Source organism: Coregonus clupeaformis, chromosome 29, assembly GCF_020615455.1.
Source record: "Coregonus clupeaformis isolate EN_2021a chromosome 29, ASM2061545v1, whole genome shotgun sequence".
Lineage (NCBI taxonomy): Eukaryota > Metazoa > Chordata > Actinopteri > Salmoniformes > Salmonidae > Coregonus > Coregonus clupeaformis.
This window is the reverse complement of record NC_059220.1, coordinates 26,673,819-26,689,486: the sequence shown is the minus strand read 5'-3', so window position 1 is coordinate 26,689,486 and position 15,668 is coordinate 26,673,819. Positions and strand designations below refer to the sequence as shown.

Here is a 15,668-nt window from a genome sequence, read left to right as displayed (position 1 = left end):
GGTTATAGGAACAAAATGCTAAAGAGCTCTTAAAGGGCCATACACTACTTACGTTGTAACGCCAAAGACACTCTGTGGTAACACAATTAAAAATAGCCTCACATACTGCTGTTTCTTTAAGACCACTTTATTTACTTTTTTTTATGTTCACGCCCAGTATTTGAGGGCGGAGAGATTTTGTAGCTGATGCCTGCGAATGAAATCAGCTTGTTGCCATTTGTCTCACAGAATCAAAGTTGCGGTGGAGTGATACGGACTAAATCCTCTTGGGTTTACAGTGAACAGAGACCATTTAAATTTTTCTATACACCGGTAATATCATCGAAGGACATATCTTGTGGTGAGTTCCGAGTCATAATGTATCAAATAAGATTGAACAGTGTCATTCACCTGTTGTTGTTTTTTATTTTAGCTTTGTTTTGCTGGTCTGCCTGTGCTGTAAATTATTGGACATTGTGTCATCATTGAGTCGCGCTACATTGTGTCTCTAACACCACCCACGGTATAGTCGCTGGGATAAAGTGAATTTACCGACCCATTCATTATGTGTGGCTATTTCTCACCGGTATAGGACATTAGATGGATATTGGACTATTGGCTTGACAGTAGTTGCGGGTTGTTGTGATATGGCAAAACAATCGTGGCCAGCTACATAACATAGTCTTTTTTATTTTGTGTGCGCGTGGAATTGGCATTCCCCCGCTTTAGAGCTTCGGTCTGTCGGCACCCGTGTCGGCATATCCAGCGTCTCCACAATGGTTTTACTCAAACTCTAAACAAGCAAGCAATTTTTCCAAGGACTCAAGTTGGAAAATAACACATATATGTAGCCTAATGCGTTCAAATGTGCTTAATAAACAAATTAATTAGCAAGTGTAATAAGACAGCTATTACAGGTTGCTTCAAAATAATCAGAGCGTGTCACGAATCTTACGATACAGCAGAGGATAAAGATTAACTGCGGCCGCACAATAAATGATGAAAATGCTTGACAGTTGAGATAGAAAGTTGTCATTTTCATATCTCACAGCTCAGTGTCTCTTGACTTATGATGAACCATAGCCTATAGGCTACTACTGTCAGTTACCTGAATAGTTTTAGTGTCCTTTGCTCAACACATCTGGAAGTGATGTCTTGAGTGATAGTAGGCCATTTGTGAATCCATTGAGCCCAATACAGCAGGGGGAGCTGGTTGACACACACTTGAGGGAGCAGACTTTGGTCTGTGGCAGAGAACTGAATGGTAGTTGTAACAAAATACCAGCAGAGTATAATTTTGTGCAACTTCCATGTTCTTGTATTGTGTTTGTCAAAACAACGCACTAAGTGGTTTTGCATGTAGTGCTTATTGGGAATGCATACAGGGTGCCATAGCAAACCTCATTACACAAAATAATAGGCACTGAAGAGACTGAGGCAAATCTCTTTGGGTGAAGAAATGAAAAAGCATCCTCAGAACCTGGCATGTTGACAAATCCAAGGAGAGAAGAAGAGAGTGGCTCCGTCTCTCTCCCTCCAAGGCTGTCATTACCCATTTGTGTCAGACTCTCATATGAAAGTGTATAGTGGTGTGGTAGTAGCCTAACCCTATATTACAGTATTGATGGAGAGTTCTGAAAGGGTTCACGAGGCTACTTACATTTCAGCAGTATTTTGATAACACTTTGACCCCCATATCGCCGAAGGCTGTGTGATACTGTGAATTAACCAAGCAGAGAGATTGTTGTCTGCTCTGCTAGCCAAGGGCCTCAGGATAATCCTAGCATGAAACACTGCCAGTACTGGAGGGATCCTCAAGTTGATCTTGCAGCAATGTTGTAGAGAAGCTTTTCACTTTTTTTCTTCCCTTCTATCCCATTTTATTTTACAAATCTCATTAGAAGTGTAGACCTATTCATTATGAGCAAGTCTCTAGACCAAGCTTCAGACTTGTCATTTAACCCTTTTCGTCATATTTGCAAGTCTAGGCTTTGTTGTCTCGGCTACTCTGCATGGTATAGTCTCAAGCCATTGGACTGTATGAGGGACCAAGCTAGCCACAGGTCCGCTGGGTTGAGGTCGGAGAGAGATGGAGACTGCCTCTCACTCAACCCTGTCTGCCAACCCCCCCATTTTGGTACATTTAGCCAACAAGTCTCCTAACCACAGCCAATTGTGTGGTTTGATCACTATGACGAGCTGAGCGATTTGTCTAAATCAGCACTGTGCTTCACAACCACAGACTGAGCAGAGCTCTGCTAGCTTTCTGTTCCACATAGATCTCCTCCACTGACTGCGCTCTTCTCTGTCTGGATCAGCCAGCATGGCCTTTATTTATAGAAGGGTTGTTATTATGGATTAGAGAGGTTGTCTTTAATGGTAATTATTGTTCTGACCAAATGACCAAGTACATTTACAGAATGGTGAATGTTCTCTATGGCCCTGCCTGAGGTAATCTCATTAGTACAGACACAGACATGTTTAGAATCCACATTGATTTGAAGGTAAAGATCCCAATTTGTCAATGTCAATACAGTAGTCAATGGAAGTCTTAGCAGAGCAATATGCCTAACTCCCTCTTCATTTATCTCTCTCTCTTCTCCATCTAGGCAGGACTTAGCAGATTTCTGCCGTATGGATGATGAGGAGGATGATGTGTTTGTGCCAGACTCCTCCCACTGCTGGCGCACAGCCTTCAGGGAGATAAAGTACGAGGACAGGGGCACCCAGACGCCCAGCCCTGCCCTGGCACTGCCCAACGACATGCTGCCCTGTGGGGTGGCCCAGGAGCCCAGACCACTCTTCTACGGTAAGGCCTACAAAAACACGCATGCATGCACGCACACAAACAAACACAGTGTGAGAAATAGGTAAGAGTGGAACTCTGCTGTAGTCAGCTCCTGGCGCCTGATAGTCCCAACCACAGAAGCTTTTATGACCTGTGTGTAGTGTACCCAGCTGCTTTCCCATTCAGATGGCGCCACATCAGGTGATTTAGCCTGGCCCTGTGCAGTCCGTGACGACAGGCCATACCTGTATAACTGACCCTTTACGAGGACACCATGGCACTGTCTGTCAGTGATGCCCTCTTTGTCCTGTCACACTACAGATAACGCTGGTAATGGAAAAGATTACTGTATGTAAACTTTGGAGTGTTATGAGTTGCAGAGCATATAAAATTGACGTAACCAGTATATATGGCCTTTTTGCTACAGGCAACGCAGGCTTTCGATTGCACTTCCCAGCGCGGTTTGAGCAGGTTGGAGACCAGGGGCCTCAGGAGCGGCATCAGGGAGAGAGAGGGAGGATGGAAAGGCTTCAACAGCAGCCTCAGCAGCCAGCACAAAGCATGGAGGTCTGCATTGGACAGAAACTCCAACTCATCGGAGACCAGTTCCACCAAGAACACCTTCAACTGGTGAGGATACCCACTGTGACTGACTGCACAACACAGCTAAAGCACACTGGATAGGCCTACTGTACTCAGGGGCCTGCAGAGAGAGTGAGCACCAGAAGTGGCTTCTTTAGGGGCATCCATTGTAGGCATGTCTAAGTGTCCCATGTTTGTATTGGCCAGTTAGTGAACATGCATTAGCCCAGTGTTCTGACCTCTTGTTCTAACCTCCAAGACACAGCTTAACCAGAGCAGCCCCTCCCCCTCCCCCACTAACCCCTCCCATGCCTCAGCTTCCTGTTTATTTGTCTCTGCCTCTCTCCCCCCATTTCCTCCCTATGCTGCCACGGCGATACAGGGGGCATGAAGGAGTCCATAACAGACATTATGGTCAGGGTGACACTGCTAGTTACTGTGCTGACTGCGTTGAAGAGCTCAGACTGTAACTCTCTTGACATCACTGGAGGCTGGTTGGAGGAGCTATAGGAGGACAAGCTCATTGTAATGGCTGGAATGGAATTAATGGAACGGAGTCAAACGTGGTTTCCATATGTTATTCCATTCCAGCCATTATAATGAGCCTGTCCTCCTATAGCTCCTACCACCAGCCTCCACTGATGTCAAGAGAGTTACAGTCTGCTCTGCTTGACATACTATACATTTGGTTGTATTGGTGGTAGAACTGTGGATCTTTGAGATTTTCGTTCTGCAGAGCACCAATGGCACGTTTTGAGGAGAAGGAAACACTAAGCGAGTCATCAAGCAGCAAAAACTAAAGGCACACACTTACACACATAAACACACTCAACACACTCTCACACAGAGAAAAAGCAGAAGTGGCCGGACTAGGTAAACGTGTTGTAACCCGAAGCTTGGTGCGTGAGCCCGGGGGAACAGATGTGGTTAGGGAGTCTCCAGCCAGTCCTGCCGATCAGTCGCCCCCACCACCAACAAAAGACGCCCAAATAAGAGGGCTGTGTGTCTGGAGGAGGGGCCGGGAGGGGCCCACTCACTTAATGCACACCCAATCTAATGAGCTTAGGAGTTTGGAGCATATCTGACCAACTAAAGACAACCGTCTTGAATTTCCTCAAAATCTCTTTCATGAAGTGCATGGACCTCTTCAGTCTTATATAGGTAGATATTCAAGGATTTATTTGGGCTCTGAAACTAGATTTTTGCAATCAGATTTGTGTAACTAAGCTGACTTCTTATTCTCTGATGTGTTTCTGATTTTTTCCCCACACTCATGCTGGATTATATTAATACCACAGACTGCTGTCCTGTAGCCACAGTGCACCGTGACTCATCTGATGTGACACAGGAAGTTAAAGGCAGAGTCAGGCAGGCTTTATGTTATCAGGGCTGTGATACACTGACTGACGCACAGCAGAGACAGGCCAGACCAGGCCAGGGGATGAGGAAGTGGCTCTTGCACTCTCCTTACTCACTGGGTAAACACAACAACAAGTGAGAGTAGACAGAGTGAGAACTCTGTGATATCATATCCTGAAGCTGCAGAGCTCTTGCGCACATACACTCACACACTGCTAACCCTAGCAAGTTAAGGAAAAAAACAAATGTGTGAGGATACTTTTTTTTTTTTCAAAGCCCAGAGAATAGTGGATCTGGAATATTGACTTTGGCAACCTACTGTATATAGCAACCAACAGTTAGGTGTTATTTCAGTCCTTGAAGTTATTGATTACTCTCTTGTCAATCGAGTGGGCAGAATTACTGTTCTTGTCTACAGAGCCAACAGCCCAGGGAGTTGTACAGGCCTGAGTCTCTGAGAGTTTCTCTCTGCCTGTCTGGCTGCTGTTGAGTGATGCTTGGACAGACTAACCCAAACACATCAGTGTGTTTTTTATGTGTGATCTCCAGTTTAGCCCAGGGCTGCTATTCCTGGCGTTGTGCTTTCCTTGTGTAATCAAGTCTTCAGCAGTGAGGTAGGTAGCCCACCTCAGGCTGCTGGTGCTCGGCAGCACAGTCTGTGTGTGTGCACGTGTGTGTACACACATGTGTGCATGAGAGGAAGTGTGTGTGTGCGTGCATGTGTAAGCATGACTGTGATATTGTCTTTCAGTCTCTCACCTTTCAATGTTATGTCTCTCGCTCCAACCCTCTCTTTCTCCCTCTTGTCAATGGATTATTGTGGTCATGTATTGTAGAGCATCAGAAGGCTTTCAAACACAGTTTGACACCCATCTCCTTGATTGGCTCATAAACAACCCCTTCCGTTTCCCTATCATCCTACCAACATGGCCCATTGCAGGGGGAGGGAGTAAGGTGCTTAAGTGTATAAGTGGAGCGTTGGTGCTGACAGATAAACTTCTCCTCAGTCTGAGAAGGCTGGAGGGGATAGAGCAGAGGCCCTGAGAGCAGAGCAGGACTGACATGACATGAGGAGGGCAGCCATTTGAGACATGGCAGTAATGACAGTCACAATGACAGGAAGACTGCCACAGTCTGCACGGGGCGAGGAGCAGAGTTGGGTTACACTGGTGTGTTTTTCTAAAGACTCCTCCTGGTGCGCTCAATGAGTGTTGAAAGCCCAAGCACTGAATGTCCCTAGGGTGTGTGTGTCTCAGATCTCCATTCCTTATCTTCTCACTGTTCCGTAAGGGCACTTCACTTTCTCTACAGCACAGACCAGGGGGTGGGGAATTAATGCTTGCTGTTGCTGTTGAGATGTAGATGTCTAGATTCCTGTCCACTCCTGTCCTGAGATGTGTGGCTCTGAGTCTCTGGCCACTGGTCGTTGCCTGTCTGTGTAGCTTATAAGCCAGTGCCTCTGTGAGCCATAGGACAGACAGACAGACAGACAGCATCATGAGGCTCTGATAAAACACATTAGGGTTGTGTTGGCGTGATGACACTCTGCATCTGGCTAGTGTCTGATCTCTATCTCTGGCTAAATTTAGAACCTGACTGAGTCATATTAGACAGTTGGTGGTTTGACTCGTGACTTATGAGGGAGCGACAGGGCTGGCCCACACCTTCTCACCATCTCTGAGCTGAGCTGGGTAGAGGAACCAGAGGAGGAGAAAAGGTCACTGTCAAACTCAGGGACTTTCTGCTGCTGTTTTTAGAGGGACAGGACATTGTGGCTGTGAAGCAGATATCATGTACACGTCGATGTCATTAGGTGCGGCAATGTTTGTTGATAAAAGAGATGAGCCCATTGTGTTAACAGATGGCCTGGAAGGGTCTTGCCCTGGTATTACTCACTGTAGGCCTACATACACTGTACAGCATTACTGACTGTCACAACTACCTGTAATGGGCTTCGCCCTCTGTGAGAGTTGGCCTGTTCAGGTGTAATCACAGACAGATGGATGGGCTTGGTTATGTGCTTTGTAGTTGTAATTAGATCTAAAGAAAGAGTGTCTCAAGGCACAACTGCGTTTGTTTACTAATTGTTGCTATGTTAGCTGTTGTTAGGGCTCAGAGTGTCTTCAGGTGAGCTAGTCCAATTTGTGCTCTGTATAATGTACATTTAGGAAGAAGACTTTATGAAGAAGACAGTGTTATTATGCACTTAGCAAAATATCCCTCGGTTAGCTTAAAATAAATGCTACAATACAAAACTAGCGCTATCAATAACCAATAGCGATTCTGATAGAATGTTTATTTTCTTATTTTAACAAAAACTGGTGTGTGTGGAGCGTGCAGGAGCCGGTTTGAACCTGGCACCAGCTTATGCAACGTTCTACAACAATGTTTCCCAAACTAGAGGTCGCGACCCCAAGTGGGGTCGCCTAATTAGAAAATTATGACAGAAACTAACATTTAAAAAAATCACACTTGGTTCATAGAACCAGGGTTACGTCATTAACCTCCTGTAGCCACAAGATGCAGTTGTAATAAACAGAGCGGTTTCTGTTTTCTTCATACAAATATGTCTCTATCTTTTGAACGGTTTAAGCTGTGGCGGAGAACCTGGGCCTTATCACAATGCAGAGTGCAGGCTAGTTGAAAACAGCTTGATTTCTGGGATTGGACACAGAGAACCTGGGCCTTAGAGAACCTGGGCCTTATCACAATGCAGAGTGCAGGCTAGTTGTAAACAGTTTGATTTCTGGGGTTGGACACAGATGCTGACTCAGCTGTCGCGTTAAGACGGTACAAGTCAACTCGGCAGTCACGCTTTGGTGGAATTGGAATACAATGGGATAATATTGCCTGAAACTGGAAATGTGCTTACAGTGTATTGCCAAAACGTATTATCCAGCCTACTGTTGCTCTTTGTTAGTTTATGGCATGTGTCTGAAAATAGCTGTGGTGTTATCAGGTCCGGTAGTGTCTATGTTTCGTCTGTAGATGAGTTACTCTGTGGAGCTAAGCTCCGCTCTCATACTGAGATGTGTTTCTGTGGGTCTCCGCCTCTCCTCAAGTGCTCCCTAATCCTATTTAGTGCTATTATCTTATCTCCTCCTTTCAATGACAGAGATAGCATTATCCTCCGAATCACACACTATCCAGTTGGCTCTCTAGCCAGAGAGGGAGAGGGAGGCTGCTCCTGATGTGCTGTTGGATTCTGCTTCCATAGACTAGAGCTGTGCAATGAATGTGTCTGTGGCATGGGGTGGTAGTTAGTGTTACACTGGCTGTATAGGGTTCTCAATCCTGCACACAATGAGACTGCGTTAATAAGTATTGCTGGGGACAGACACAGACTGTTGTGAAAATATCAGCGCCGTTGCGATATCTGGTTTTGGCTTACTCGTCCTCAATTCACCCTGTTGATCCCTCTCACTGACAATCACCACACATCACACACCAACACAGATCCACAGTTCCAACTGAATACTCTGCAAAGTGAATGATGCCATCATCTTTTGTCATTGACTATGCCAGTTTCCTGACTATCCTGTCCACATCCTGTTCTGACTCTGTTGTTTTTCTCCCTTGTTTTGTTGCAGTATCACCGAAACCAAAGGAACATGAGGCCCTTGTGGTGGCGCCTGGCCTCAGCTCTGCTCACCCTGCTGTTTGAGCAGGAGGCCATCGCTGGAAGGGGGAGGTGATAGAGAGGACCAGCCCAGACCACCCCTCTCCCACAGGGACTGGACTCCTAATGGCACTGTCAAATTTAACACGGGTCTGTTGGGGGAAAAGAAGAAGAGAGAAAAGGTCACCGCAGGACGGAGACAACCATTTTTGTACAAGGTAGATTTTTTCCAAGAAGATGCCATGTTGTTTCACGAGATTCCTCTACTGGACGATGTCCTTATTTTGGTAATTGTGTGATGTAGTATTTTGTACAGTACATTATTCCTGTTGAATTTGTTTGCACTTCCGTATATGTACATCTTGTATGGCCTCCATACACCTGGGAATGCCTTATCAATGTCTCCTGCCACAACCCAACAACTGTTGACATGAACCAAGCAGAATAAAGCAAGAGATGGAGGGATCTGAAGAAGGAAAAGAAGAGTGGTTCATGGGGTTTTCTTTTCTGAAGTTTCCCAGGAAATAATCGGTCAGACTTCATAACTTACAAATTTCCAAAGACACAGTTTCTCAGAACAAAGCATTTTGCACCTCAACTCGTCCTTCTCCTCAATGGGGTTGTGTATACTGTTATAATACTGTTATATTACATGTTGATTTTTCTTTGCTCTTCCAGTCACTTTCATTGCATTGATTTAAATAATGTTTGTTTTTCCCTGTGTCACCAAAAGTAATAACAACAAAATGGTGGAGCACTCAGTGGCTTCTAAAATGGTTATTTTTGATTTATTAGGATCCCCATTAGCCGATGCCAATGGTGACAGCTAGTCTTACTGAGGTCCGACATATAACGCAAAAGACATTACAGACTAAATACTTTACAATTTAGATACAACTTCCAAGACAAAAGTGGATCCCACGAGTTACTTCAAGTTACTCAGAGAGAACACCATATTTTCAATCATAGTCTATTTCAGATTGATCTTTTACTAATTCCACAAGTCCAAAAACTGGACCCCAGCCACTGTAAGAGAGAGTGTGCTGATCATTTTAGTCTCTTAAGACTTTCAGGCCCTTCAAGTGGAGCTATGGATCCACATTGTTTGCACTATAGTACATTAGTCAGGAGTAGATTAGGTTACAAAGCCAACCTCTGTCATTCAATGAAGGTTTTTAACTGTATCTGATTTCTCATTTAACATTACAATGTTTTCATTCACATTTCCATTCATTTTCATTCACATATCATCACAGGAACTGACTTATGGACCAACAATCTGAAGTACTCGTGATGCTGGTTAACTGAATGCCTCATTGAAATTCCAGTGTTTTTTAGCCCTATAACTGATGTGCTTTTTAACCCACTGTCAGATATTCAATTGTATTCTGGACACCAATGCAATAATGTGCAAACAAACCTGTGAAACAACAGCATCTCCTCTCCTCTCAGGATTCTTACATGGGCTTTTATACTTCTTTTTGTACCTGTGGGGTGATCTTGTATTAGTTCTTTGTCCTCAGATCCTGTGATGTAACTGTTTGATAAAAATGACCACTGCTAATCAAATTGACAAGAGAAAGTGTCTGAGATTAGAAGTAACTGGTAGTGTGGAAGACTGTATTTACTGTTGAAATTTGAATCTGTTTGATGTATTCTTGAAGTTGCTGTTTGTTGTACATTTTATTGCCTTTTTACTTTACTTTCGTCCATTTTGAAGGAGCAGTATACATATTTTAGACAACTCATTAACCCGGTTATGTTTGGTCCTTCAGTACTTATGTGTCATCATCTGTCTGTATAATCAGAGATTTCTTTCAACCTTTCATTTAGAATACTGGAGATATGTCTCAGGGCCAGGGAAAATACAATACTCTTAGTAAGAGTTTCCCATGTAGAGTAGAATGACAAAGGAAATGAGTGGTTAAGTCCCATTCTGTTGTCTTCATCAGTTGAAATACATTTGATACATAACCACAGATACAAAGGTACACTTTAGACAGACTGGTCAGATGATTACGCTTGCTCTGATTCTGTTATGGCAGGGAATACGTTAGAAGCATGTGGGGCAGTGAGAGATCAGCTGAACGTTGGTGTTGTTTGTTGTTGTTTCCTGCATATCCTGAACACTGAGCCAGTCCCCGTAGCTTCCTGTCTCACTGTAGCCCATTGACCAGTTTCTAAACTCGCTTCTCTCACTCTACTGTAGCCTACATCTATGTGTACTGCTCCTCCATTTCCTTTAGGACTTTTAGTGTTGTTTTCAGTTTAGTATTTATTTTATTTTTAATTTATTTTTTGTATATTCGCCCTTTTCTACTGTATAGATTTTGTGTGCAATTTATCTTCCTTTTTTTGGTTCTAGATGTGTATATGATACATTTGTTTGACTGTGCAGAGCGATGTGTCTGGTTGTCTGCACTGTGTCTGGTTTTCCCTGAGGGTAGTAATCTCCAGAAATGGGCCCAATCGGTTAAGGCATTTATCTAAATCAGCCACGTCACGTCATCCATTCAGTAGACAGCAGTAGAATCTATTTCCTGGTCAATGGTTTGGAGCTGGATCAGTACCCTTCAGACAATTTGCCTCGTTTTTCTTTAGTCACTGGGCATTGGTTATGGGTTCAGTCCTTTTTGTCTTCTTTAGCGTTCTTTTGTAATCAATATGCACTGGAAAGTACTTTGTGTCTGTATGGATCTGGTGGATCCCTGAGCTATCTCTGTGTTATTGTACAGTGTACTCTGGATCGTTCTCTCAAGTCTGTCAGGTGCTGAACTAGCTGAGTGTGTCTCTACTATAGCAGACCATTGACGAAGCTATAACCTGCATAGGACATTCTTTGATTTCTTTGAAAGAGAAACAAGCCACCATGCTGCCCAGAAATCATTTGTTAGAGGGGGTTCTGAAGCTGTGTACTGCAGATAGAATATGGGAAGTCTATGTCTATCTCAGCACTGTGCAAGGCTACAGGAACTGTATAGAGTGAGTTTTGTATATTATGGAAAAACCGTCAGTGTCTTGAATTTTTGTAGACCACTTTCTTTAAAATGTAAGTTTTCCATTTTTATGTTAATTTTTTATTATTATTTGTATTAAGAACCTTCCTTGGTAATTGTCTTTCATAACTTTTTAATGTCTTTTCATATGAAAGGGCCAAGTTTTATACGGACAGTTTTTAGGCTTTTAAATCCTTTTTAATACCGGTTGGATCTTTTTAACGAGTCCAATGAGATCAAGGGCTTTTTCATATAAAAATGAACTTGAAACATTCCTTTTGTGACTGGTTCTGGTGTGAACATGTTTTCAACAACAACAACAAAACAAAAAATGTATTTCAGTGTTGTACACCATATGATATCTGACATCATCACCATTAAACATGGTCCTTTCTAAGGAACCGATGAACTGTACATGTATTACTGACACCCTGGAAAATGCCTTTAACTGCTCAGTTTAATCTTTAACTGCTCAGTTTCATCTAAGTCTTGATTATCACACACTCTCTGTACTCCCAAGAAAAGAGACCCAGTGAAAATGTAGCATTTCTGTAAACATTGACTGTGTGTTTTCGAGACTGTACTGTGCACTCATTAATTTTTTGTGTTTCATTTTTGTTATCGAAGGACAATTTGTTATGTAGTGCAATATGCTGTACATATAAGAGCTTTTCTCTGCAAATCTTTTTCTGAATTTCTTCTTGTTTTATTGGCTGTTTTTTTTTCAATAAAGTTTTATTAAAAGTGTAAAAGGTTTCTCTGTTATTTTTCTCCAAAAAAAGGTCCCCTGGTAAAAGTAAATGTTATGGTTACTTGATAAATGATTTGCTTCGATGTAAGTTGTGCTGAGGTAGAACGTATTATTCTCTCCCCTCCTACAATGTCAAACATCAAGACGTCCATGTGTTATAAGCATCAATGTGAAATGAAGCCACTTGAAACTAGCCAAGCATCTGAGGATAGCCAGCCAGCCATTAGAAGTTAGCCAGGCGTTTGGCATTGGTAGTGCTGATCACATCCCTCCTGCTGAGAGTTCATTAATTTAGTGGGAGCGATGGGGCCTTCAGCCTACACTAATGATGACTACCTAGCAGTTCTGTCTGTACACACACACACACACACGCCTGTCTGGCAGGGCGATGGCAATACTGAGGATGAGTAGCAAGTACAGATGACCTGTGTCCTGGTCTCCAGCAGAGCCCTGGTTAAGAGTGTCCATGTATAGAGCGAAGGAGAGAAGTGCCATCGCTCTGCATTACTGTCACTTCGACAAAGGTCAGAGCCACTGCTGCTGTGCTTGCAGATGACTTACTACTGGGGCTCTGAGGGCAGGGGGCTTGACATATTGCCGATGACAGATATAAACATGAAAGTCCCTTGTGCATTATTAGACCCTGTAAAAGTGATGGAATATCATGCTTAATGTGGTGCTTTATGCTTAAAGGGAAATGTAAAAAAATGTCAACTTCATATTCATCATCTCCAGCACCACCCAACATCAACATACTGTATGTGAAAATTGTGTGTTTCTATGTTTTGTAGTATAAAAGATAGTGAAAGATAAGTGTTTCCAATGACATCATCAACCAATTAGTAGGCAATTAGTAGGCAATGCCTACTCATAATTGGTTAAAATTACACAATGCACACTGATGATGTCATTTGAAACACTTACAGTGCCTTCTGAAAGTATTCACACCACTTTACTTTTTCACAATTTGTTGTGTTACAGCCTGAATTTGAAATGGATTAAATTTAGATTTTTGTAACTGGCCTACACACAATATACCATAATGTCAAAGTGGAATTATGTTTTCCATTTTTTTTAACAAATTAATTAAAAATGAAAAGCTGAAATGTTTTGAGTCAGTAAGTAATCAACCCCTTTGTTATGGCAAGCCTAAATAAGTTCAGGAGTAAAACAATTCTTAACAACTTACATAATATGTTGCATGGACTCTGTGTGCAATAAAAGTGTTGAACATGATTTTTGAATGGCTACCTTTTCTCTGTACACCACACACAATTATCTGTAAGGTCCCTCAGTTGAGCAGTGAATTTCAAACATAGATTCAGCCACAAAGACCAGAGAGTTTTTCCAATGCCTCACAAAGAAGGGCACCTATTGGTAGATGGGTAAAAAAAAAAGCAGACACTGAATATATACCTTTGAGCATGGTGAAGTTATTAATTACACTTTGGATGGTGTATCAATACACCCAGTCACTACAGGCGTCCTTCCTAACTCAGTTGCTGGAGAGGAAGGAAACCACTCAGGGATTTCACCGTGAGGCCAATGGTGACTTTTAAACCGTTACAGAGTTTAATGGCTTTGATAGGAGAAAACTGAGGATAGCTCAACAACATTGTAGTTACTCCACAATACTAACCTAATTGACAGAGTGAAAACAAGGAAGCCTGTACAGAATAAAAACATGCATCCTGTTTACAACAAGACACTAAGGTAATAATACTAATAATACTTATACTAAGCTATATGGAATTGTTTTAAGAAGGTCATACCAAGAATCATTTAGCTATTTGATTTTGAATTTTAAGAACCCTTGAAGTATAAAACAATATTTAAAAACAATATTTAATGGAAAAGAAAATGTGGCCTTACTGCTATTAGCCCATACAAATGCATTAAATAACAGATTTACTACATGGATCAATATATAGTCCCCCCCAAAATGATAGAGATGATCATCCTATTCAATAAGGCATCTAAGGTAATATCAAGGTAAAACATGTATTCCTTTGGTTTAGTCACTACCTTCTTGCCCTTTGTGCTGTTGGCTGTGCCCAATAATGTTTGTACCATGTTTTGTGCTGCTACCATGTTGTGCTGCTGCCATGTTGTGTTGCTACCATGTTGTTGTCATGTGGTGTTGCTACCATGCTGTGTTGTCATGTGTTGCTGCCATGCTATGTTGTTGACTTAGGTATCTCTTTATGTAGAGTTGTTGTGTCTCTCTTTTCGTGATTTGTGTTTTGTCTTATATTTTTATTTTATTTTTTATTTTTAATCCCAGCCCCCATCCCCGCAGGAGGCCTTTTGCCTTTTGGTAGGCCGTCATTTTGAATAAGAATTTGTTCTTAACTGACTTGCCTAGTTAAATAAAGGTTAAATAAAATAAAAGTGTCCGGAATTGACATTTTGGTAGTGAAAAATAAGAAAACTTTCAAGGCAAAGAAGTCAGTCGGACAGTATTCCTGAAAAATTGAGATGATCATCCTATACTTTTTAAAGAGCTGATTAACATATTTGTCAACATAAAACACACACGTTGGTAAATTAAATGTTCATATATAACTTGTTTATACTTGTGGTACGTAACAAAAGCATTTATAGACTATTTTTGGCCCCTGCCTCTCATCTTTCCATAGAGGAGTCATAATAGTTTGTAATCCAAACCGTTTGGACGCTACAGACGATTTTGTGAGAAGACCGATTTTCGGGATGTCTCATAGTCTGACAAACACCGCTCTAGCTCTGCCACCTTTCACCACAGATGTAGAAGTGCAACATTGGCGAATGCGGTGGATTGAGACCCATCCAATGCAAAAAAAAAAAACAGATATCTCTAGCTGACGGATTTTCATGGGGATTTTTTTATTATGCTAATTAGATTTGCGTGGTGCATCGACTCATTAACATCCTAAGAACCGTTTTTGGAAGAAAGGGTTCTTTGATGATTCTTTGGAAGGCAAGAAGGGTTCTACATAGAACCATATATAATATTTCCCAGCATGCTCTATTGTTTGTTTTACTGTAATATCTGTGTTCTTGCATGTACATTGATTTGTCGATTAATTTTATGCTACACAAAGATAAATAGCATACCGTTTTTGAAACAAATCCAATCTGTTAGTAATTTGATTTATTGCACCCGTTACTGAGATGGTTGTTCCAGTTTAGATGATTGAGGTAGTCTCAGTATTTAATTTGCCCTACCCTGGCAGTCATTCTGAATGCAGGTTGCGGGTGATTAATATTTCACTTGTTGGATATCCTAACTCTGGCTGGATTCCAATAGGAATTACACATCACTTTGCAGGCCAGCATAATGTGACTTGCAGGCCTGATGTGGCCTGTAAACCAGGAGATCCTAACACCACTGTGAGAAAGGCCTTATGATATATGTAATGTATTGTCTTAAATAATTACATTTTAAGGGCTAATAAGGCTGGTGGAACCGTTCATAGAGGGTTCTAGGAATAACCTTTCATAAAGGGTTCTAGGAAGAACCCTCCAAAGATAAAATGGTTCTTGGTAGAACCCTTCATAGAGGGTTCAAGGTAGAACCATATACAGGGGGTTCATTGAAGAACCCTACATAGA

General features: G+C 42.1%; 1 protein-coding gene across 1 annotated transcript; it reads left to right on the top strand.

Annotated features, from left to right (window-relative positions):
- Positions 1 to 213: 213 nt before the first annotated feature.
- On the top strand, positions 214 to 12,814 carry LOC121544948 (bcl-2-modifying factor). Its single transcript, XM_041855216.2, has 4 exons — positions 214 to 340; positions 2,589 to 2,788; positions 3,195 to 3,397; positions 8,299 to 12,814. Exons 2-4 carry the CDS (start codon positions 2,614 to 2,616, stop codon positions 8,401 to 8,403), a joined length of 483 nt encoding a protein of 160 aa, XP_041711150.1. The 5' UTR covers positions 214 to 340; positions 2,589 to 2,613; the 3' UTR covers positions 8,404 to 12,814.
- Positions 12,815 to 15,668: the final 2,854 nt, after the last annotated feature.

Coding starts and splice junctions, on each gene's coding strand:
- LOC121544948 (XM_041855216.2), top strand. CDS start 2,614: ATGGATGATGAGGAGGATGATGTGTTTGTGCCAGACTCCTCCCACTGC. Junction 2,789..3,194: donor GCCCAGACCACTCTTCTACG/GTAAGGCCTACA, acceptor TTTTTGCTACAG/GCAACGCAGGCTTTCGATTG. Junction 3,398..8,298: donor ACCAAGAACACCTTCAACTG/GTGAGGATACCC, acceptor GTTTTGTTGCAG/TATCACCGAAACCAAAGGAA.